The following is a 25,122-nucleotide window of genomic DNA, read 5'->3' on the forward strand; positions in this document are numbered from 1 at the left end:
CAGCAGGAGTTGTGTAAGGATGGAAAAGGATACTGTGTAGGTTGTTGGGCGGCAGAACACCACTATGGGAGGTTTGGGTAGGATAGTGGGTAGGACATTCCTCATTTCAGGACTTGACGAGAGGTAGTTGAAACCCTGATGGAGAATGTGATTCAGTTGCTCCAGTCCTGGATGGTACTGAATAATAAGGGGAGTGCCCCTCTGTGGCCAGAAGGTAGGACTTCTGGACATGGTGGGTGACCGGAGAGTAAGGAACAGGGGATGTTTAAGTACAAGATTGGAAGGGTAATTTTGTTCTATGAAGGCTTCAGTGAGACCCTTCGTATACTTTAAGAGGGACGGCTCAATACTCCATATGCGACAGCCTTAGGTGTATAAACTGTATGGAAGGGCATTCTTGATATGGAGTGAGTGGCAGCTGTCTAAGTGGAGGTATTGCTAGTGGCTGGTAGATTTGATATGGATGGATGTACTTTGAGGTGGAGGTCAACACTGAGTAAGGTGGTTTGTTGGGTTGAGGCAGACTGGGTGAAGCCAGTGGGGGAGAAGGTGTTGAGATTCTGGAGGAATGTGGATAGGGTGTCCTCACTCTCGACTCAGATCAATGTATCTGAACCAGGTGAGAGGTTTGGGAGTCTGGGTGGTAAAAAAGGAATTCTTTAGATGGCCCATGAATAGGTTGGTATAGGATGGTGCCATGTGGCTGCCCATTACTGTACCCGTGATTTGTTTGTTGGTGATGCCTTCGAAGCAGAAATAATTGTGGGTGAGGATATAGTTGGTCATGGCAACCAGGAAGGCATTTGTGGTTTGTATTCTGTCAGGCACTGGGGAAGGTAATGTTCAATATCAGCAAGGCCAAGGGCACTAGGGATGTTAGTGTAAAGAGAGTTGGCATCAACAATGATGAGCAGGGCACCAAGTGGTAAATGAACAGGAACTGTGGAGAGTTGACGGAAAAAAAGGTTGGTATCTTATTTTAGGATGGTAGGTTTCAGGTAATAGGCTGAAGGTGTTGGTCTATGAGGGCAGAGGTTCTCTCAGTCACAACAGGGTGTCCTGGGTGGCTGGGTTTATCTAGAAAGTAGGAGGACAGGGAGTGGTAGGTGTGAGCAGAAAGCTGGACCCCAGGAAGAGGTCCTGGGATGGTTCCAAGGTTTTCAGAAGTGACTGGAGATCCAGCTGGATTCCTGGAATGGGGTCATCATGACAGGGTTTGTACGTGGATGAATCTGACAGCTACAGGAGTCCTTCTGCCCAAAAATCATTGCAGTTTAAAACAACAGTGCTGAAGCCTTTGTCAGCAGGTAGGATTTTGAGGTTGGGATCAGCTTTTAGGTGGTGGATTGTAGATGTAAGGTAAGCTTGCATGTTCAAGGATTTGGGGAAAGAGGGTGAGGCAATGTTTGAGGTTAAGAAATTCTGGAACATTAACATGGAATGATGTTGGGGGGAGGGGGGGGGGGGGGTTGTCAGTGTGTGTTAGTGGATGTCAGTTGGATGGGTGAGTGAACTGAGTCAGGCAGGGTGCAGCATTGGTCTTTGGGTGAGTCTGATTGGTAGAGTTGATGGCAAAAAAGTGTTTCCACTGTAGGGATTGGGAGAAGGAGAGAAGGTTTTTAACAAGTCCTGCATGATTGAATTTGGGAGTAGGGTAAAAGGGGAGGCCTCCAGAAATGACTTAATACATCTGTGGGGCCAAGGCTTTGGGAGGAAAGGTTCATGATGGCATTTTGGGTCTTTTTATGTTACTGGAATCTGTATGGTGGTGGGAGAGAGTTTTTGAGGGTGGGGTAAGCATAGTATGTCTGTGAGGCAGGGTTTGTCAGCTATGACTGGAATGTGGGGGAGTTTTGGAGGTTGTTGTGTGGGTGGTGGATTGTGGTAGTCCAAGGTCAGAGTAGGAAGTGAACACAGTGGAGAGTTTTTTGAGATGGCATTGTGCATGCTGCTCTAGTTCCTAGAGGGCAAGAGTTTGAGTGTGTGGTATGGAATCCAGAGATTTGGGATTGGATAGCAGGAGAATTTTGTGGATGCAGAGGAGGTATTTCAACATTGTTTGGGCTTGATTAACATGGTTTTGCAGGACTGTGTTGATGAGAATTAAGGACTGGTAGAATCTGAACAGATATGGGTCATTGTGGAAGGAGGGATTGCATCCAGAGATGAATAATTTGATGGTAAGGCCATTTGGGGGGATTCCATGTGACAAGCAACAACACAGGAACATGATCAGGGACTGGGTTCTGCGTAGGACTACAGAAACTTTTCTGTATTGAAACAGATGGAAGGAGCACTGATCCATGGTAGAGGATAAAAACGTGTAAAAATACGTAAATAATGTTGAGATACATGCAAAAAATTCACAAAAATACAAAAAAATCGTGGGAAAAATCACGAAAAGAATGAAATGGATGAACAATGTGGAAATAAGATGAAAATTGGGATTAGCCCAATAGTGAAAGGCGAGAACCAACTGAAATCGACATGAAAACATAAAGAGATCAAATAAATAAATAAATATATAAAAAATAAAAAGATTGTAATGATGGTAGCAGATCTGTGGGTGGATAAGTTGAAGAAGAGGGACAGCAGATTGGTTAGATCAGTGAAATTAGTACATGCAAACTGGAATAAGAGAGGAGAGGGAGTGTGAGGTGGGAAGGGTTTGGTAGGATGAGGTACAAGTTTGTGTGGCACAGGAAGGTATGGAAATTTGTGTGGCACAGGAAGGTATGGAAAATAACTTGTGAAAATACTTCAGTATTACATCTCTGAAGCAGTAAGTTGCATGTTGTGAATTATTTAGCTTTGTTTGTCTTTATCAATCTGCTGCAAATGTTCTTGACTTGTTGACCAAGGTTGGTTAAGAGGGTTTGACAGTTTCTTGATTCTCTGACATGGATTTGCTTCCACTTCCACAGCACTCCCGTGTCTGTGGCGAACCAAAATGAGCCCATCAGTTTCAAATAAATGGAACCTGGATTCATCCTAAAACACTGTCTGATGCCATTATTGTCCCCAGTAATGTCGTTCCATACACCATTGCCATCTACCATCTAGCATGTTTCTCCACATTGTCAAATGTAGGTGGAGAAGTGGACGACACGCATGTAACCATGCCATAACAAACAGAGATGGACTGTCATCCCTGATGGTGTATAATGTATTCCACTGTTCCACTAGAGCTGAGGAGGATGCAGATCTGTCCTGCAATGCCATTCGGACGAGGTGTCAATCTTCTTGGTGGGGCGGGGGGATGAGGGTGGTCTGGGTGTTGCGACCTGACACCCATCTCATTGTGTTCTGTGGCCTTCTGTGAACCAATCTACACACATCCATTGCACTGCCAAAACACTTTGTCCCATGTGAGCAGCAATTTCCTGGCTGGATGGATCACATTCTCTCATGCCAACAAAATGCCCTCTTTCAAACTCACTAATCTGACAGTACAGTTTGTGCATGCATCTGTGAGGCATCCTGCATGACTGCTCAAGTTGTACTTATCCATTACCGTCAGTTTATAGTGACAATGAGAGTTGCAGTCACATTTTATTCGTAGGTGGTGTTGTCTCATGATATCGATGTTGACCTCGAACCCACAGGCTGCTATGATTCAAATACTAATAATTTCTACAGAACATATTAATTTACTTGTCTTGTGAATATGAACTTTGTACCTCTAGTCATTGCAGGTGTTCTGTATTTTTCTTTCTGAACATGAGTGTATATTAATACAGCACTATATGTATGATCTGTCTGGTATGAGAAGTACATAACTTGTATTCAGTAAGACAAGTCAGAGTAATTCAGATTGAAATCAAGGTATGTAAATGATCGTATAATATTTCTATAGATTAAAATAAAATCTTGGAGTATAATGTTTTCTTGTTTATGTACTATATGTGCTATATTTTAGACATGCTGCGTGGGAAAACAAATGAAGCATCTGAGATGGAAGATATAGCTGTACCTGGTCATTTTCCTAAGTTAATGTGTGAGTAATCATAGATAATCTCTCTTGAATTACCTAATATAAGAACTTAAGAACATTGTCAATGAGTAGTAAAGGTCCATAAATGAAATGTCTTAAATTTATGACACTCCAGAATTATTGCATGATTATGTAGACTTTATTCTTCTGTCAACATGTTCCACCAATTTTTGAGTTAGAATGAGTCCAGGACATAATTAAGGCCTACCTTTATAAATCTTCACCAATGTATGCAGCAGTTTACAATCAGGCATTCCTCTATAAGTGATACAGTTCAGTTATGCTCTGTGACTGACTGATGTCGTTAAGTGGGAGTGGAGCTACAGGCTCATACACTACATACCACATGCTCATGGAATTGATAGTTGTGCACACAGACAAAAAGTACATGCCAGCCTATTTCACTGTCTGTTGGTAATGGGAAAGGTAGTGGTGGTGACCACTACATGTGTAGGGATAGCAGTGCATACGATAACCCTGACTTCCCCTTCTGACCTTGCCTCACCTCCTGAAATACCATACAACTTGAGTGACCTGACAAAGTTCTGCTGGTTGTGCCTGCATAACAGCTGATACAGCAAGACTGTGTAACCTGAGAAACATTTGTGATTGACGCATTCCTCCACCATTTGACTCACTGAAACATCAATCAGGAAGTTATTTTACTCACAGTATAAGTTGAAATAATAAAAAGTGCTTGTCAAAAGAATCATAGTTAGTAACCTAATATTATGCTAACAGATAATTTGGTATGGAAAAATCAAACCAAAATTAAAAAAGGAGACCTCAGCTAACTGATCAGACACACACACAGGCACAGGTACACTTGTGGCCTTGGTCTCATTGACTCTTTATGAGCATTTTCCCAGGGGAATGGGCCTTGGAGGACCCAAAACGGGCAAATGGGGCACTTGCAGAAAGAACTATGGCTACAGGAGAGGAGATGGTTGAAGATGTGTTGTCAAAGGAGGGGTTAGGGAATCATATGGAGGCAGACAGGAGATAACAGTGGCTTTTGAAGGTAAAATAACTACTGATTTGGTGGAAATGAGGGGAAAGGCAAGTGTAAGAGTAACTAAGTAGGAAGAGCACAAGTAAGGGATGGGGATTAAAGAGATTTCAGCCACAGGGATAGTGATAATGGAGGAATGTTTTGAGGGACAATTTCTGCCTGTACAGTTTGGAGGAGCTGGCACTGAAGACAGGATGAAGTCATTAGTGTTGTGGTGTCATTCCTGTTCACTAAGTGGTACTCAAGTTTCCTGTTTGCCACAGTTCAGCACTGACCATTCCTGTGGGTAGACAACTTGTTATTTGTCATACTCACATAGAGAACTACACAGCAACAGCATAATACCTAATGTACAATGCAGCTGCTTTCATACATGGCTGTAACACTGATTAGATAGGAAATGACTATGAGTGGATTGTAGTGGTAAGTGGTGAATGGGTCTGAGAGACAGGCCTTGTATCTTCTGGTCATCCTGAGGGGACTGGTTTGTGGGATGCAGGGCTGAGGATAGGGGTGGAATGGGGATTACCATAAATGTTTTATTGACTGGGTGCAGGATTGAATACTACTTTTGAGATGAGTGTAGGATTTTGGACAGGATACCCCTCATTTCAGAGGTTAGTGAGAGTTAGTTGATGGTCTTGCAAAGTATGTAGTTGCGTCTTTCAAGGCCATTTGTGACAATGAGTGATACTGGGTGTAGTATTTGTGGTTACTTCACAGTGGCAATGACTTTTCTGCAAATAAATGGAATTATTGTCTCTGGATTAGTTGGTAAGGATTGTCTACAAGCATAAAAAATTGCATAAATATGCCAGAAAAAATTTGAAAGTGCAGTCAATCTGAACATGAAATCTTTCCTTACATATGATGTTATAGTACTCCAAATGTACTTTTCATTTTAGGAGTTTTAGGTCAAATTGGAAAAGAAATTGATAAAGTGGTTGGCTAATGTCTGAAATCAAAGGTTTTTATTGTAGAAAGAGAGATGTCATTATTGAAATATTAAATTCAACCAACTCAGTGTTATTTAAGAATGATTTGTTCATAGAATACAAATGATTCAACAAATGATTCAATGTCAAGTGAATTACAAAGAGTTTTTTTTAAATCATGAATACTTCACATCGCTGTGGAATGACACAACAGTTACAGCGAATCCTCAACAACTTTTCATTTTATGACAACATTTTCTCCAAATGTAAAATTGACCAGATAAAAAAGTGAAGGAATCCTGCCTCATTTTCTGCACATCAGTCTCTCTACATAGCAAATTAAACTGAATGTGTTTCATGATCTTTGTCAGAAGATCAGCCAACTGATTTTTTGCATTGATATGTTTCAACATAATTTTGCAGTTTAGAAATATTTTAGAAATATAGACATGTTGGACCTCTATATGTTTTGACTGTCATTGATATTCAACATTTTTTACTAGTCTTAACGCATCAGCTTTGTAAATGTAAAGTGTTGGGGGAAGTTCTGGCATTTTAACCTATTCAGACTGTAAACAACATGATCAAATTAATTTTTTGCCTCTTGCGTTTGCTGAAATAATTTCTACTTCAGTTGTAAAGGTGGTCATTAGCTTCTGCAACTGACTTGTCAGTAATATTTCCCCACCAGTGTAGGCCTACCTTGCCGCAGTGCTGGTTGTTGACTGGCTTCTCCACTTGTCATATGCCAAATCAGCATCACTGTAAATTCTCAAATCTTCTCTCTCATAAATAATACATAAATGGATGTGTAGTTCCGATATCAGGATATCTATTTCACTTGATTCTAGTCTCCATTATGTGGTTTATCCATGGCCTGAGCAACTTTAATCACTGAACAAACTGATCTTCCTTCAGGAAGACATCCAACACCTCTATGAATTGTCGTTGAAAGATACATAAGACATCAGACTGCCTCATGGTAGATGACAGAATTGAATCTAATTTTATTACTGTAAAGACCTAAGAGGTCCAAGACATTACAGGCATCAGTAGAGTGACAATATACACAAACCGTTGTGGCATTGCATATCTCAACATATTACTGATTGGAATATTTACAACCTTAAAATAAAGAATGCATTATGTTACATTTTACTGGTAGGTCATATCCTAATTCTACAAGTGCTGTTATAAAAATTTACAGTTACACCATTTTCTTTCTCTCAAATAAAAATTTATCAGCTTCCTAAGGACTCAGTTGTAGTAGAAATACATGAAATCAAAAATTTTTGATTAAAATTTTTTTTAATGCCTAGATCACAAACTATTTTTCCTTAAACAATTACAGCATGATAACTAGTTTTGGTTGCTTTCTTCAGATCATCCAAAACATAAAAAGCAGTGAATATGCAATAAAAGCTATCATCATTAGCCGTAATCATGCAATTGCATGTATTTGTATTGTGGGTCAACAAGACTATGACGTTATGCAGTCACAAATATCATTGTGAGTGAGCCTGGTTGTAAATCATAATCTCACAATATATCAGTAATATTGAAGGTGATTGGTCATTTGCATTAGTAAAAATTGGGTCAAAAGCCCATTATTTCTACTTGGCCAGCAGATATTGTAGTGAGAACAGTATGTATGATGGTTACAAGAATTTTCAGCTGTTCCACTGCTTTTAACATACAAGCCTTTATATACTGTTCCCAGTATGACACCTGCTGTAAAATTTCAAATATTGGGCTTTTGATGCAATTTTTACCGTCACAAATGGGCGATTCACCTTCTTTATTGCTGTCATCTTGTGAGATTATGGTTTACAACCTGGCCCACTCATGCTGATGTTTGTAGAATAGATTAGATTCAGTTTACATTCCGCAGACCCAAAAATGGGTCTGATTCTCATGAGTGTGGAGCAAGGCAGAAAGTATGACATAAAGACCATAGAACATTTAACTGTAATACTCTCTTCCCTGATCATTTGTCAGGAGTTTGTCAAAATATGTGAATGTGTTACAGTAAACTGGAAATGCTAATATTTTCAGAAATAATACACTGTCAGAATGAAACATAGGTATTGAGTTTTAATAAATTTATCATACACAAAATACCTAATCTTGAGGGTTGTGACCAAGTGCTGTCAAAACTGGAATCCAGCTGACATCTCTACTTAACCTGGTCTAACAGTCCCTGTTAAGATATTCAACTAGAGGGTAGGAGGAGGTGCCTACCAAAAGGTGTTGAAACTGTGCTTTATCGGCAATGAAGTTTTTAATAGTTGCTGGAAATTTATTGAAAATGTGTGTACCTGAATATTGGACCCCTTTTTGGACCATGGTAAGTGATTTTAGGTCTTTATGTAGATTGTTATTTTTAGCATTGATACTATGTACTGAGCTATTGGGTGGAAATAGAAGCATATTATTTACAACATATTTCATTAAGGAATAAATATATGCAGAAGTAGTGGTTAGAATACCCAGTTGAGTGAACAGGTTCCTACATTATGTTCTTGAATTTACACCATAATTGAGGCATATTACATGTTCTTGCACTTTAAAAACGTTTTCTTGGCTTGACAAGTTACCCATAAGTATGAAACCCATAATACAACATTGTAGAATGAAAGTAGCCAATGGCCTTGCCGCAGTGGTAACATCAGTTCCTGTCAGATTACCGAAGTTAAGTGCTGTCAGGCTGGATGACAAATTGGGTGGGTGACCAACCAGTCTGCTGAATGCTGTTGGCAAGTGGGGTGCACTCAACCTTTGTGAAGCAAACTGAGAAGCTACTTGATTGAGAAGTACCGGCTCCCATCTTGTAAACTGACATATGGCCATGAGAGTGGTGTGCTGACCACATACCCCTTCAATCCACATCCAGTGGTGCTGTGGGCTAAGGATGACACAGCAGCCAGTCAGTACCATTGGGTCTTCATGGTCTGTTTGGGGAGAGTTTAGTTTTTTTAGAATGAAAATAAGAAAAGTATGCAAGTTATTTTATATTTATATCTCCTACATCTGACATCATTTCCACTGCAAATACAGACTTGTTTAGGTGCTTCAGCAATTCTGTGATATGGCGTTCCCAACTGAATTTATTATCATGTTTTAATTCCATAAATTCAATTTTGTTTTGAATTGTTGGTCTGGTTATTCCTTGATGTACTGAAGTATGATACTGAAGAGTTAATTTATTATTTCACAAAGCACCTCTATATTTTTTAATACTTGCAAAGAAATTATATTATGTCACATTTGTTCCTGGCATTGCTCTTATGACACATGTCATACTGCTGATATCTGCAGTAGTTCTCCTTGATTTACATCACACATTGCAAGATACTGCATATAATGATCATAGAGTCATAATCTTTATTTTTGTGAAGCAAGGTCTGCTATGAGCTCTGGGTGCCAAGTTTCCTATTATCCTCACTGGCTTCTTTTGTAATTTAAATACCTTTGTTGCATTCTTTTATGACCCACAGAATCATATCATATTACGATACAGTATCCTTTTCCCTGTGTCTTTCCCATGCACATTTTCAACACATATATTCCAAATGTCTCCTTCTCCCCATCTCTGTATCCAACTCTTCCTTTCCCCATCTTCCTTTTCACTTTATCATCCTACCTTTACCCTTCCATCTCCTCCTCCATCATCTCTTTATCCATCCCTAATTCACCACTCCCTCTGTCCATCCTCTCCCCCCCCTCCCTTTGCATGTTCCTCTCTTACCTTCCCCACGCTGCTTACCTGTCAATTACTTTCTGCCTACCCTCCCCATGTCATCACTGTGTGTTTACTCATCACTTCCACCACTGTCTCTCTGTTCACCCCCTACTGCTCCCACTCATCCAATTTGTCCACCTCCTGCCCCTCTCTCTTCCTATCCATCCCCTATTGCTTCCCTATCTCTACCTATCTCCTCCGCATCCATCTCAGCCTGCCTACAGCCATGCCCGTGCACATGTGTAGCTCCTCCAAATCAGGTAAATAAAGCAGGCCGATACTGTTGCCGCAACATGCCTGCCTTGCAGGGCAGCCTACATTTCAAGGGACTGTAAGCTGTTTCATGCCAATCATATGTAGACTGCCCTGCAAAGCAAATCACTACAGCAGAACTATACTGTTCCCACACAACACACTTGTCGTGCAGGCAGGTTATATGGCAGGGGCTAAAATAAATTTGGAGCTAGGATGTTATGACCCCTGCAGCACTGACACTCATGAAGTTTGCTGTTTGTCTGCCAGATCTAGTTGAAATTGATTCAGGAGTTTTGGAAGAGATCTTGGACATTCATACATACATCCATACATCCATGCAGCCTTCTTATACATGTACTAGCCTTTCCTCCATGGCTTCACCCATGTATGTGTTCGACACATACATTGCACCCATCTCCTGTTCCCCCATCTCCTTCCGTGTCCACCTCTTCCTCTCCCATCTCTCTGTCCATCTCATCCTCCCAGCTCTGACTGCTCATTCCCTCCTCCCCCTCTCTGTATGCATCTTCTCATCCCTCTTTCCTCTGTTCATGTCATCCTCCCCTCTCTGTCTGTCTCCTCTTTCCATCTCTTCCTCCACCTGTCTCTCCCTCCTCCTCTTCCCTCTCTCTCTTCAGCTCCTCCAACCTATCCTCTTGCCTGGTCTCTCTGTCCATGTAATCACCCTTTCTATCTGTCCATCTCCTCTGGACTGCCTCTTCCTACCCATCTCCTCCTTCCCACATTCCCAAACCATCATCTTCATCTTCCTCTCTCTCTCTGCCCATCCTCTTCTCCCTCTCTCTATCAGACCCCTTTCCCCCCTATATGTCCACCACCTCCTCTGCCTTGCCCTCCTTCATAAACTCTCTGTCCTTCATCTTCTTCCCCCTCTCCCTATCTACCTTCTCCTTTCCCTCTCTAAGTCCTCTCTCATTCCTTCTCTTTCAGTTTGTCCTCTCCCTAACCCCTCTCTCTGTCTAACCCTTCCTCCATCCATCTCAGTCTTCCCCCAGCCATGTCCATCTGCACAAGTAGCCTTGTAAAACAGGTTGATAAAGCAGGTTGATACTACTCCCAGAACATGCCTGTCATACCAGGCAGCTTACACACTATGGGCTTGAAAAGTGTTTTTTGCCCCTGACTCATAGGGTGCCAGGCAAAACAGGTCAATAAAGAAGACTGATACTACTCCACCATCACTGCTCTCCAGGCCAGATGGCTCGTTGCTGCTGAAAAACCAATTCTTGACCCTGTAGACTGTTATGCAAAGCTAGATGATAATATTATCACGTGACACGCCTGTCATACAAGGCAGCCTATACACCATGGGATGGAAAAATATCTTCCTCATATTTGAGCCAGAATGTTATAAACCCCATAGTGCTGAAACTCAAGTGCCTGTTTTATCTATGCCAAACATAGTTGAAATCATTTCAGAGGTTTGGGAGGAGATCGTGGACACACCTACATACATGAAGTCCACCTCATATACATAACAGATATAGTAGCAAACCTGGCAATGCTTCACTATTACTAAATATACATTCAAAGACACAAAAACTGGTGCATCATCCAGAAATTATCTGAATGGGATGGAAATTGGTAGATATGATGTACATGTACAGAAAAATAAGTGATTACAACGTCAGAAAAAGTGGATGATTTATTCAAGAAAAAGAGCTTCAGAAATTGAGCTAGTCAACAACATGTTGGTCCACCTCTGGCCATTTATGCAAATAGCTATTTGGATTTCCATTGATTGATAGAGTTGTTGGATGTCTTCCTGAAGGACATCATGCCAAAATCTGTCCAGTTGATGCATTAAATTGTCTCAATTGGGGGGAGAAGCAGAGACCTTGCTGGCCAAGGCAAAAGAGACTCTCGCCTTGTGTGAGTGAGTGTTGTCTTGCTGAAGTGTAAGCCAGGGATGGCTTGCTGTGAAGGGCAACAAAACAGAGCATAGAATACCACTGGCATAATGCTGTGCTGTAAGGGTGTTGTGGATGACAATCAAAGGGGTCCTGCTATAAAAAGAAATGACAACTCTGACCATGATTGCTTGTTGTCAGACCATCTGGCCACTGGTAGCAGGATGGTATTTCTCAATTGTCTGAGGTGTCTCCACACATATCTTCAGATCTTTACTGGTCATTGGTGCTCTGCTGGAAGCAGGACATATTACTGAGGACAACTCTACTCCAGTCAGTAAGAATCCAGGTCAAAAACTTGTCTGGAGATGCTCCAGACAGTGGTGGGATACCAGCTCCACTGTCACCCACCATACCACCATCCACCCAGGAGTAATGCTCCAGGCTGTTGATTCATTCTATAGTAGGACCCCTTTGGTTGTCATTTGTGGCATACTTATAGCAAAGCAGTACCTTAATGATACTCTATGCCCCATTTTGTTGCCCTTCATGCCAAACCATCCTGGGCTTACATTTCAGCACAATAATGTCCACATGAAGAGAGTTTCTATAGCTTGCCTTTGTGCTTGCCAAACCTACTATGGCCAGAAAGGCCACCAGATCTTTCCCTGGTTGTGAACATTTGTCCCTCTTCTCCTTTCCCCTTTCTATGTCCATTTCCTCCCCCATTCTCTGTCCATCTTCTCTTCCCCCTTCACTCTGACTTTGAGCCTTGTTTATTGTTCTTGTCAATGAAAGCTTGAATAGGAACAGAAGTTGCTTAAGATGAGTAGGTTAATCAATTGGGACCATTGGTATATGGGGTGTGAGAGACCTCTCCTGCTGCTGGGTTCGTGAGAATAATGGATCAATGACAGTATTTTGCATAGTTTTAATTTGCAAATGGGTATGTATGTATGTAACTGGGGTCCTAGAAATGATGGAGAGGCTTTGTCCACGCCATAGCTCTCAGTGGTACATGACCTCACAACAGGCCAACAGTCTGCAGCAGTCCACTCACCCCACCGCCACCCCACACTGAACCGAGGGTTATCGTGCAGTTTGGCCCACTTCTTGAAGTCTGAGGGTATTTTGCCTGTCTCATACATTTGAGGGGCATGAAAGAAAAGCAGTGGTTGGGAAGGGAGTGAGACAGGGTTTTAGCCTCTTCCTGATGTTATTCAATCTGTATATTGAGAAAGCAATAAAGGAAACAAAAGAAAAATTCGTAGTAGGTATTAAAATCCATGGAGAAGAAATAAAACTTTAAGGTTCGCCGATGACATTGTAATTCTGCCAGAGACAGCAAAGGACTTGGAAGAGCAGTTACACGGAATGGACAGTATCTTGAAAGGAAGATATAAGATGAACATCAACAAAAGCAAAACGAGGATAATGGAATGTAGTCGAATTAGGTCGGGTGATGCTGAGGAATTAGATTAGGAAATGGGACACTTAAAGTAGTAAAGGAGTTTTGCTATTTGGGGAACAAATTAACTGATGATGGTCGAATTAGAGAGGATATAAAATGTAGACTGGCAATGGCAAGAAAAGCATTTCTGAAGAAGAGAAATTTGTCGACATCGAGTATAGATTTAAGTGTCAGGAAGTCTTTTCTGAATGTATTTGCTTGGAGTGTAGCCATGTATGGAAGTGAAACATGGACGATAAATAGTTTGGACAAGAAGAGAATAGAGCTTTAGAAATGTGGTGCTATAGAAAAAAGCGAATTGTATCCACTATCTATGATCAGCTCTGATGTTAGCGTTATAGCCCATTACAAAAAAATACTGCAAAATATTGAAGCCAGTAACCCAGAAATCTCCTTGGATAATAGAAGAAATATTGAATTTAATTCATGAAAGGAGAAAATATAAGAAATAGGCAAAAAGGAATACAAATGTCTCAAAAATGAGATCAACAAGAAGTGCAAAATGGCTAAGCAGGAATGGCTAGAGGACAAATGTAAGGATGTAGAGGCTTATCTCACTAGGGGTAAGACAGATACTGCCTACAGGAAAATTAAATATATCATTGGAGAAAAGAGAACCATTTGTATGAATACCAAGAGCTCAGATGGAAACCCAGTTCTAAGCAAAGAAGGGAAAGCAGCTAGGTGAAATGAGTGTGTAGAGGGTGTATAAAAGGGTGATGTACTTGAGGATAATATTATGGAAATGGAAGAGGATGTAGATGAAGATGAAATGGGAGATATGATATTGCGTGAAGAGTTTGACAGAGCAATGAAAGACCTAACTAGAAACAAGGCCCCAGGAATAGACAACATTTCATTAGAACTAGTGACAGCCTTGGGCGAGCCAGACCTGACAAAAGTCTACCATCTGGTGAACAAGATATATGAGACAGGCAAAATACCCTCAGACTTCAAGAAGAATATAATAATTCCAATCCCAAAGAAAGTAGGTGTTGACAGATGTGAAAATTACTTAACTATCAGTTTAATAAGTCACTGCTGCAAAATACTAACGCGAATTCTTTACAGACAAATGGAAAAACTGATAGAAGCTGACCTCGGGGAAGATCAGTTTGTAGAAACATTGGAACAAGTGAGGCAATACTGACCCTGTGACTTATCTTAGAAGATAGATTAAGGATAGGTGAACCTATGTTTCTAGCATTTGTAGACTTAGAGAAAGCTTTTGACAATGTTAACTGGAATACTGTCTTTCAAATTCTGAAGTTGACAGGGGTAAAATACAGGGGGCGAAAGGCTATTTGCAATTTGTACGGAAACCAGTTGGCAGTTATAAGAGTTGAGGGGCATGAAAGGGAAGCAGTGGTTGGGAAGGGAGTGACATAGGGTTGCAGCCTGTCCCTGATGTTATTCAATCTGTATATTGAGCAAGCAGTAAAGGAAACAAAAGAAAAATTCAGAGTAGGTATTAAAATCCATGGAGAAGAAAAAAAAAACTTTGAGGTTCGCCAGTGACATTCTAATTCTGTCAGAGACTGCAAAGGACCTGCAAGATCAGTTGAACAGAATGGAAAGTGTCTTGAAAGGAAGATATAAGATGAACATCAACAAAAGCAAAATGAGGATAATGGAATGTAATCGAATTAGGTCCGGTGATGCTGAGGGAATTAGATTAGGAAATGAGACACTTGAAGTAGTAGATGAGTTTTGCTATTTGGGGAAGTAAAATAACTGATGATGGTCAAAGTAGAGGGGATATAAAATGTAGACTGGCAATGACAAGGAAAGCGTTTCTGAAGAAGAGAAAGTTGTTAACATCAAATATAGATTTAAGTGTCAGGAAGTCATTTCTGAAAGTATTTGTATGGAGTGTAGCCATGTATGGAAGTGAAACATGGATGATAAATAGTTTGGACAAGCAGAGAATAGAAGTTTTCAAGAAGTGGTGCTACAGAAGAATTCTGAAGATTAGATGGGTAGATCACATAACTAATGAGGAGGTATTGAATAGAATTGGGGAGAAGAGAAATTTGTGGCACAACTTGACAAGAAGAAGGGATCGGTTGGTAGGACATGTTCTGAGGCATCAAGGGATCACCAATTTAGTATTGGAGGGCAGCGTGGAGGATAAAAATCGTAGAGGGTGACCAAGAGATGAATACACTCAGCAGATTCAGAAGGATGTATGTTGCAGTAGGTACTGGGAGATGAAGAGGCTTGCACAGGATAGAGTAGCATGGAGAGCTGGAACAAACCAGTCTCTGGACTGAAGGCCACAACAGCTTCAATAACAACCCAGAAATCGAAGCACCTTTATTATGAGAAAAAGATAATTACACCATTTTGTGGCAAAGCCATGTCTTCACTTTATCCTTTCTTCCAGCAGTGCTAGCTCTGAAAGTTTCACAGGAGTGTTTCTGTGAAGTTTGGAAGGTAGGAGACACGGTACTGGTGGAAGTAAAGCTGTGAGGATGGGTCATGAGTAATGTTTGGGTAGCTCAGTTGATAAAAGGCAAAGGTCCTGAGTTTGAGTCTTGGTTTGGCACCCAGTTTTAATCTGCCAGGAAGTGTTGCAAACCTCTTAAACAACTGCTTTCTTTCTGTTACTGAGAGCTTGCAGTTATCAGCTTCAGTAAACAGTGCCATGGAATATCTGAGACCAGTTTCTACAGATAATTTCAGTGAAATGGAAGTGACACTCACTTCTCCCAAAGAAATAGCATCCATCATAAAATCCTTAATATCAAGTTAATCAGAGAGTACTCAAGTGAGTTAAGCTTGTCCTTAAGTTATTTGTGTAATCAATCTTGTATCAGTGGAACATTTCCAGAGTGGCTAAAATATGCTGAAGTTAAGAATCTTTGCAAGAAGGGAGATAAAGAGGTACTGTCAAACTATGAACCAATTACACTTTTATTGAATTTTTCAAAAATGTTGGAAAGGGTTGTGTTTAAGCATCTCCTTAAGCATCTGACCACAAATAGCATATTGCTCAAGTCATAGTTTGGGTTCCTTAAGGGTTCTGATATAGAGAAGGCTATTTGTGCATAATTAATTCATTAAATAACAAATTAGAGGCTAGTGGCATTTTCTGTGAATAGTCAAAGCTATTGACTGTGTGAATCATAGCATTCCCTTAAGTAAATTAGAATATTATGGCGTCGCTAGTAGTGCTGAAAAATGGTTTGTGTCTTACCTAACTAATAGGAAACAAAGGGTGTCATTACAAAATACCTGTGGAGTAAGCAATCCGTTTTCATCTGACTGGGAATTAATTACATATGGTGTTCCTCAAGGTTGCATCTTGGGTCAGTTTGTTTTTTCTTGTGTACGAGGGCTATTCTGAAAGTAGGGAATGTTCCTGTCGAGCGCCACTAGCCACTAGCCAATCATGTATATTTTGGTATGTGCATGCTTGGCAGCTCAGTCAGCATATATCCATGAGAGCGGGAATGTCTCTGCGTGCCTGTTTTTTTTTTATATTCGGATTTGAAATGTGTGCTACAATTGAAAATCCCACCAGTTGTGAGGTGCGGTCTGTGATATGGTTTTTGTTGGCAAAAAACCTGAAACTCATAGAAATTTATCGTGAATTGTGCGAAGTGTACAGAAACAATGTAATGAGTGAATGTTCCCTCTGGAAATGGTGCATTCAGTTTAAAAATGGTGGAAACAACGTTCATGATGAAGAGAAGAGTGGACACCTGAGCATTGTGACTAACGATCTTGCTGCCTATGTTGATGAAACAATTTGTGAAAATGGTTACTTCACAATTACGGAGTTTCACAGACTAGGCTACACAATGGGTGCCCAACATGCTTACAGAGCACTGTAGAGAACAGTGAAAGGGGGGGAGGGGGGACGTTGACATTTCTGAAGGCCTACCACAAACATGGTGATTCATTACTGGATCAAATCATAACTGGTGATGAGAGTTGGGTGAAACATGTCAATTGCGAGACAAAATTACAGTCCATGGACTGGGGGCACAAAAGGTCCCCCCAAAAACCAAGAAAACGTTTGCAAACCTTGTCAGCAATCAAGTTGATGGTGACAGTGTTTTGGGATAGGCAAGGTGTGCTTCTTATTGATTTTCTTGAACATGGAGCAACCATAAATTGTGCTCGGTACTGTCGAACTAAATATTGGAACACGTGAGGCAATACTGACCCTACGGCTTATCTTAGAAGCTAGATTAAGGAAAGGCAAACCTACGTTTCTAGCATTTGTATACTTAGAGAAAGCTTTTGACAATGTTAACTGGAATACTCTCTTTCAAATTCTGAAGGTGGCAGGGGTAAATATAGGGAGCGAAAGGCTATTTACAATTTTTATAGAAACCAAATGGCAGTTATAAGAGTTGAGGGGCATGAAAGGGAAGCAGTGGTTGGGAAGGGAGTGAGACAGGGTTGTAGCCTGTCCCCGATGTTATTCAATCTGTATATTGAGCAAGCAGTGAAGGAAACAAAAGAAAAATTCAGAGTAGGTATTAAAATCCATGGAGGAGAAATAAAAACTTTGAGGTCCGCCGATGACATTGTAATTCTGTCAGAGACAGCAAAGGACTTGGAAGAACAGTTGAACGGAATGGATAGTGTCTTGAAGGGAGGATATAAGATGAACATCAACAAAAGCAAAATGAGGATAATGGAATGTAGTCGAAGGGATCACCAATTTAGTATTGGAGGGCAGTGTGGAGGGTAAAAATCGTAGAGGGAGACCAAGAGATGAATACACCAAGCAGATTGAGAAGGATGTAGGTTGCAGTAGGTACTGGGAGATGAAGAAGCTTGCACAGGGTAAAGTAGCATGGAGAGCTGCATCAAACCAGTCTCAGGACTGAAGACCACAACAACAACAACACTGTCGAACTTTGCACAGCCATAGAAGAGCAATTCAAAACAAACGCCAAGGAAAGCTGATGTCCAAAATTTTTTTTTGCATCACAGTACCCTACCTCACATGGCAAACTGTACTAAAGAACTTCTTAATTCATTCAAATGGGAAATTTTCCCTCATTTGCCCTACAGCCCTGATCTTGCACCAAATGACTTCCACTTGTTTCCCAAGATGAAGAACTGGTTGCAACACAGTGCTCTGATGATGACGCAGAACTCCAGGTGGGTGTGATTCACTGGCTGAAGTGTCGGGCAACAGAATTTTACATGGAGGTATTTCAAACCTTGTCCACCCTTATGATAAATGCCTCAATGTGTTTGGTGACTATGTGGAAAAGTAGTATGTCAGTTGCTCTTTCAGGTGTATATAATAAAATGTATTTCTTGTGCTTAGTTTTATTTTAATGCCAGAATGTTCCCTACTTTCTGAATAGCCCTCATACATTAATGACCTATCATCTGTTATGTCACAGATGCTTAGTTTGTTTTGTTTGCAGATGAAGTAAGCAATGCAATAAATAGCAAGTCAAGTACAGATTTATAAATGGCTGCTAATCAAATTTTCATTGACATTAATAAATGGTTTAAAGTTAATTCCCTGTCATTAAACTATGAAAAGAGCCACTATATGCAGTTCAGAACGTGTAAGAAATTCCTTCCAGCATGTGTATAACATTTGAAAACAAGTGGGCAGAAGAGGTTGACAGTGTTAAATTTCTGGAATTACAGGTCAATAATAAATTCTGTTGGGAAGGGCATACAATAGAATTGCTGAAATGCTTAAGCAAGTCTGTATTTGCAATGTGAATGATGTCAGATGTAGCAGATATATGGGATCATAAGCTGGGGTAAACTGAGAAGAGTTTCTAGAGTGCAATAGTGTGTAATAAGATTCACTTATGGTGTAAGTTCAAGAACATCATATAGAAACCTCCTCAAGGAACTGTGTGGTCTGACCACTGCTCATTAGTGTATTTATTCCTTAATGAAATTTGTTGCAAATAATATGTCTCTATTTCCTACCTACAGCTCAATACATGGTATCAATACTAGGAATAAGAACAATCTACATAAAGACCTAAAAGCACTTACTTGGGTCCAGAATGGGGTGCAATATTCAGGAACACACATTTTCAATAAATTCCCAGCAACTGTTAAAAAATTAGTTTCAGATAAAGTACAGTTTAAACAGAGTTTGGAAGCCTTTATAGATACTCTATAGATGAATATCTTAACAGGGACTGTTAGACCAGCTTAAGTAAAAATGTCTGTTATTTTTAAGTTTTGATAGCACTTGGTCACAACAATCAAGGTTAAGTATTTTGTGTATGATAGGTTTATTAAAAGGGCATAACTATGTTTCATTCTGACAGTGTATTATATTAATTCTGTAAATATTTACAGTGCCAATTTACTATAATGTGTTCACATATTTTGACTATCTTCTGATGAACAATCAGGGAAGTGAGTATTATATTCAAATTCACATTTTTTTGTTATACTTTCTGACATGTTCCACACCAATGAGAATCATCCCATTTTTGGGCCCTTGGAAATAGAACTTAATCTAATTTAAGGTTTGACACATTACAACATTTAATCTACTTTTTTTTCTTTCAGCTCTTTTATTGTAATAACTAATGAAACGTTTTAATTTTAATGGTGGATTCTTATACACATTCACTTTTTAATTTTTGGCTAGAAATATTATAAACATTTCCCACAATGATATGTTACTAGTTACCAAGAATCCTGTCTTAGTTTAACATAATATAAAAATGTAGTTTGCAGGGAGTATTCTCTTGCACTTGCACATTTTCCTCAGTTTGCATTTGGTGTACATTTTAGCTCTAAGGAAAGAGCTGAACATTTACAGTGCATTTACAGTGATGCACTCATAATTTATCGGAACAATGTTATTCTGAATCTTTAGGACATACATGCATGTCCGAAGAAACATTGCACCATTACTTGGAATAACACAGGCACTGCAATTTCGTATAGAACTCTTAATGAATAACAAAATGTTTCCAATTCCTAGAGCCTTGTTCTTCTTTTTGTTAAAGCATAAAACCAGTTCTCAGAAGCCAAGGTTTCTTATATTTTTGGGGTAAATTTTTGCTGTACCACTACTGGTTCTTCTCAAGTATATACTGGTACATGGTGGTCCATTGATAGTGACCAGGCCAAATATCTCACGAAATAAGCATCAAATGAAAAAACTACAAAGAACGAAACTCGTCTAGCTTGAAGGGGGAAACCAGATGGCGCTATGGTTGGCCCACTAGATGGCACTGCCGTAGGTCAAACTGATATCAATTGCATTTTTTATTACATACTCATGTAGTATATTAAGAAATATGAATGTTTTAGTTGGACCACTTTTTTCCCTTTGTGCTAGATGGCACTGTAATAGTCACAAACGTGTAAGTACGTGGTATCATTTAACATTCTGCCAGTGCAGATGGTATTTGCTTCATGATACATTTCCCATGTTAAAATGGACCGTTTACCAATTGTGGAAAAGGTCAATATTGTGTTGATGTGTGGCTATTGTGATCAAAATCCCCAACGGGTGTGTGCTATATATGCTGCTCGGTATCCTGGACAACTTCATCCAAGTGTCTGGACCGTTCGCTGTATAGTTACGTTATTTAAGGAAACAGGAAGTGTTCAGCCACATGTGAAATGTCAACCATGACCTGCAACAAATGATGATGCCCAAGTAGGTGTTTTAGCTGCTGTTGCGTCTAATCCGCACATCAGTAGCAGACAAATTACATGGAATGGGGAATCTCAAAAACATCAGTGTTGAGAATGCTACATCAACATTGATTACACCCGTACCATATTTCTATGCACCAGGAATTGCATGCCGATGACTTTGAACATTGTGTACAGTTCTGCCACTGGGCACAAGAGAAATTATGGGACGATGACAGGTTTTTTGCATGCGTTCCATTTAGCAACGAAGTGTCATTCACCAACAACGGTAACGTAAACCGGCATAATATGCACTATAGGGCAACGGAAAATCCACAATGGCTGCAACAAGAGCAACATCAGTGACCTTGGTGGGTTAATGTATGGTGTGGCATTATGGGAGGAAGGATAATTGGCCCCCATTGTATTGATGGCAATCTAAATGGTGCAATGTATGCTGATTTCCTATGTAATGTTCTACTGATGTTACTACAAGATGTTTCACTGCATGACAGAATGGCGATGTACTTCCAACGTGATGGATGTCCAGCACATAGCTTGCATGTGGTTGAAGCGGTATTGAATAGCATATTTCATGACTGGTGTATTGGTCGTTGAACCACCATACCATGGCCCGCACATTCCCCGGATCTGACGTCCCCGGATTTCTTACTGTGGGGAAAGTTGAAGGATATTTGCTATCATGATCCACCGACAACGCCTGACAACATGCGTCAGTGCATTGTCATTGCATGTGGGAACATTACAGAAGGCAAACTACTCGCAGTTGAGAGGAATGTCGTTACACGTGTTGCCAAATGCATTGAGGTTGACGGACATCATTTTGAGCATTTATTGCATTAATGTCATATTTACAGGTAATAACGCTGTAACAGAATGAGTTCTCAGAAATAATTTCACAAAGGTACATGTATCACATTTTAACAACTGAAATAAAATGTTCAAACGTACCTACGTTCTGTATTTTAATTTAAAAAACATATCTGTTACCAAAATCGTGAGCCTTATGTTTGTGACCATTATAGCGCCATCTATCACAAAGAAAAACAGTTGTCCAACTAAAACATTCATATTTCTTTACATACTGCATGAATATGTTACAAAAAATGGGGGTTCCTATTTAAAAAACGCTGTTGATATCCATTTGACCTATGGCATTGCCATCTAGCGGGCCACCCATAGTGCCATCTGGTTTCCCCCTTCGAGCTAGACAAGTTTTGTTCTTTGTAGTTTTTTCTTTTGACACTTATTTCGTAAAATATTTGGCCCAGTCATGATCAATGGACTATCCTGTATATAATTCGCCTACCACCACAGATATTTGTTTCAGATTTAAAACTCTATCTTTGTGTTAGGTAGCTACTGTAAATATGACAACATGTCTTATATCTTGGAATGGACATAATAAATGAAATTTATTTCTGTATTGACTAAGAATGTGTCATACTTATTGTCATTATTTTTTTGTTTCAGATTTTTATCGCATACCAAGTGGCATTGATAGTTTTGGTGAGTCCTTTTATTGACAAAGAAAATATTTATTAAATGTTTACAGTGAGAATAAAAGTATATGCTCATTAAACACTAGAATAACTTTCAACTTCCTTGTAGTTGAAGGGCACTGTAGCACAGACAGCCTATTTTATTATATAAATAGTCAACTGGCTTCAAGCTGGATGAAAGTTCATACCAGGCCACTATTATTTAATTTACAAAAACGTTCAGCAACACAGCTGTTTTTAATAGCTTCATACACACCTGTATCTGTGTCTACATCTGCATCAACATCTGCATCAATGTCTATGTGCATGCTCCGTGAATCATTTTGAAGTACATGGCAAGGATTACTTTCCATTTATATTGCTCCTCCTCCCATATGGAAGAAAAATCAAGGTAACATTTTAGTTCAGATATATTATGTATTTACAGTATTCACATCATGTTATACTGAGTCTTGCAAAATGGGAAACGGAATTTTGGAGGCGAAAAAGTTATGTAAATAATTTATTATCTTGTTGACTTGGAGATGACAGTGATTGTTGGCCACATTTAAATATTATTCATGTCACTGCAAGAGTGTTGAGGTGATTTTTTGGTTAGTATCATATTATATATTATAGCGAGCATTTTGCTGTGTAAAAATCTTTGTGACAACTCAGTTCCTTTTTCTAAAGTTCTTCATTTATTCATTCTTACTCTTTGTAACAAGCGAATCAAACTTACTGATGTTCACTGACAGACAAACTGAAATGAACTGAACATGACAGACAGACTGACTCCTGTGGTTCCCTTTAAGATCTTAACAATACACAGAATATACCTTTTACTTAAGACTGATATATAATTACAAGTTCATAGTCCAAATGAGTTTGCTACAGGAGTAACATTAAAATTTACTTGAGATTTTAAATGATTATGATTACAATAAGGATTCCCATCATTTTTCTCATTTTCATGGAATGGCCAGGCTACTGCCATATCAAATATTTTAATTTTTTTGTAATTACTTTGGGTTTTGACATTTGACCATAATAATTAGAATAAATATTAGATTAGATTAGATTAGATTTACTTTCATTCCAATTGATCCGTAGTGAGGAGGTCCTCCTGGATGTGGAACATGTCAGAAAAACAACAATACATGACAAATATTTACAACTAAAACAAATAAACTAATGTACCATTCCACAGGTCCCAAGTGGAATGATCGTCATTTTTAATGAACACTAAGAGTCATTTTACAAATACTAATGCACTGAATTTAAAATAAAAAACGTTTTTTATTTATTTATAAGGTAATAAACATGTAATACAACTACTGTAATACTTATTTACAATGAACACATTACTGCACTGAAATGGTGCAGAAGTTAGATTATACTTACACACACACACACACACACACACACACACACACACACACACACACACAAATTTTCAGTGAACACATTACTGCACTGAAATTGTGCAGAAGTTATGTTGTACTTATATACAAATCAGTTGGTTTTACTAAGAAATTCATCAATGGAGTAGAAGGAGTTGGCCACCAATAAATCCTTTAGGCTTCTCTTAAACTGAATTTCATTGGTTGTTAAGCTTTTTATGGCTGCTGGCAAGTTATTGAAAATGTGTGTTCCTGAATAATGCACACCTTTTTGTACAAGACTAAGTGACTTTAAATTCTTGTGAAGATTATTCTTATTTCTAGTATTGATTCCATGAATTGAGCTGTTGGTTTGAAAAAGTGATATATTTTTAATGACAAATTTCATTAAGGAATAAATATACTGGGAAGCTGTAGTTAGTATCCCTAGTTCCCTAAACAGGCTTCTGCAGGATGTTCTTGAGTTCACACCACATATAATTCTTACTGCACGTTTTTGTGCCCGGAAAACTTTAGCTTGGCTTGATGAATTACCCCAAAAAATAATCCCATATGACATTATGGAATGAAAGTAAGCATAGTATGCCAGCTTTTTCATTTTTATATCCCCTACGTCTGACAAAATTCGCATTGCAAACAGAGATTTGTTAAGACGCTTCAGCAGTTCTGTGGTGTGCTCCTCCCAATTGAATTTATTATCAAGCTGTAATCCCAAGAATTTAACACTGTCAACTTCTTCTATCTTCTTGTCATCATATGTTAGACATATACTCTTGGGACATCCCTTACAAGTTCTGAACTGCATGTAGTGTGTTTTTTCAAAGTTTGGTGACAAAGAATTGGCTAGGAACCAGTGATTAATGTCCACAAATATTTTATTGGCTGATCTTTCTAAGACTACACTTGATTTGCTATTTATTGCAATGTTTGTATCATCGGCAAACAAAACAAACTTGGCATCTGGTAATGTTACTGATGAAAGGTCATTGATATACACAAGAAAAAGTAAGGGCCCCAAAATGGAACCTTGTGGGACCCCACATGTAACTAGTTCCCAGTTGGATGATGCCTGATAGACATGTATCAAGCTCTTTCCTAATAACACCCTTTGTTTCCTGCCAGAGATATAAGATTTGAACCATTTTGCAGCATTTCCTGTTACACTATAATATTCTAGTTTACTTAAAAGGATATTGTGATTTACACAGTCAAATGCCTTTGATAGATCACAAAATATACCAGTTGCCTGCAATTTTTTGTCTAATGAATTAAGCACATTTTCACTGTAAGTGAAGATAGCCTTCTCAATATCAGAACCTTTTAGAAATCCAA

At 39.3% G+C, this 25,122-nt stretch overlaps 1 protein-coding gene across 5 annotated transcripts in view; it reads left to right on the forward strand.

Moving 5' to 3' along the window:
• The window catches only part of LOC124619393, a 224,121-nt gene that overhangs the window by 81,638 nt on the left and 117,361 nt on the right, over positions 1-25,122 (forward strand). For 4 of the 5 annotated variants that reach the window (XM_047145741.1, XM_047145743.1, XM_047145745.1 and 1 more), the window contains exons 3-4: positions 3,920-3,997; positions 22,380-22,415. In XM_047145741.1, the coding sequence (XP_047001697.1) occupies positions 3,920-3,997; positions 22,380-22,415 (114 nt within the window). The remainder of the gene's footprint in view (positions 1-3,919; positions 3,998-22,379; positions 22,416-25,122) is intronic. The other variant, XM_047145744.1, reaches the window with a different exon arrangement.

The sequence above is a fragment of the Schistocerca americana genome, chromosome 6, assembly GCF_021461395.2.
Source record: "Schistocerca americana isolate TAMUIC-IGC-003095 chromosome 6, iqSchAmer2.1, whole genome shotgun sequence".
Classification (NCBI taxonomy): domain Eukaryota; kingdom Metazoa; phylum Arthropoda; class Insecta; order Orthoptera; family Acrididae; genus Schistocerca; species Schistocerca americana.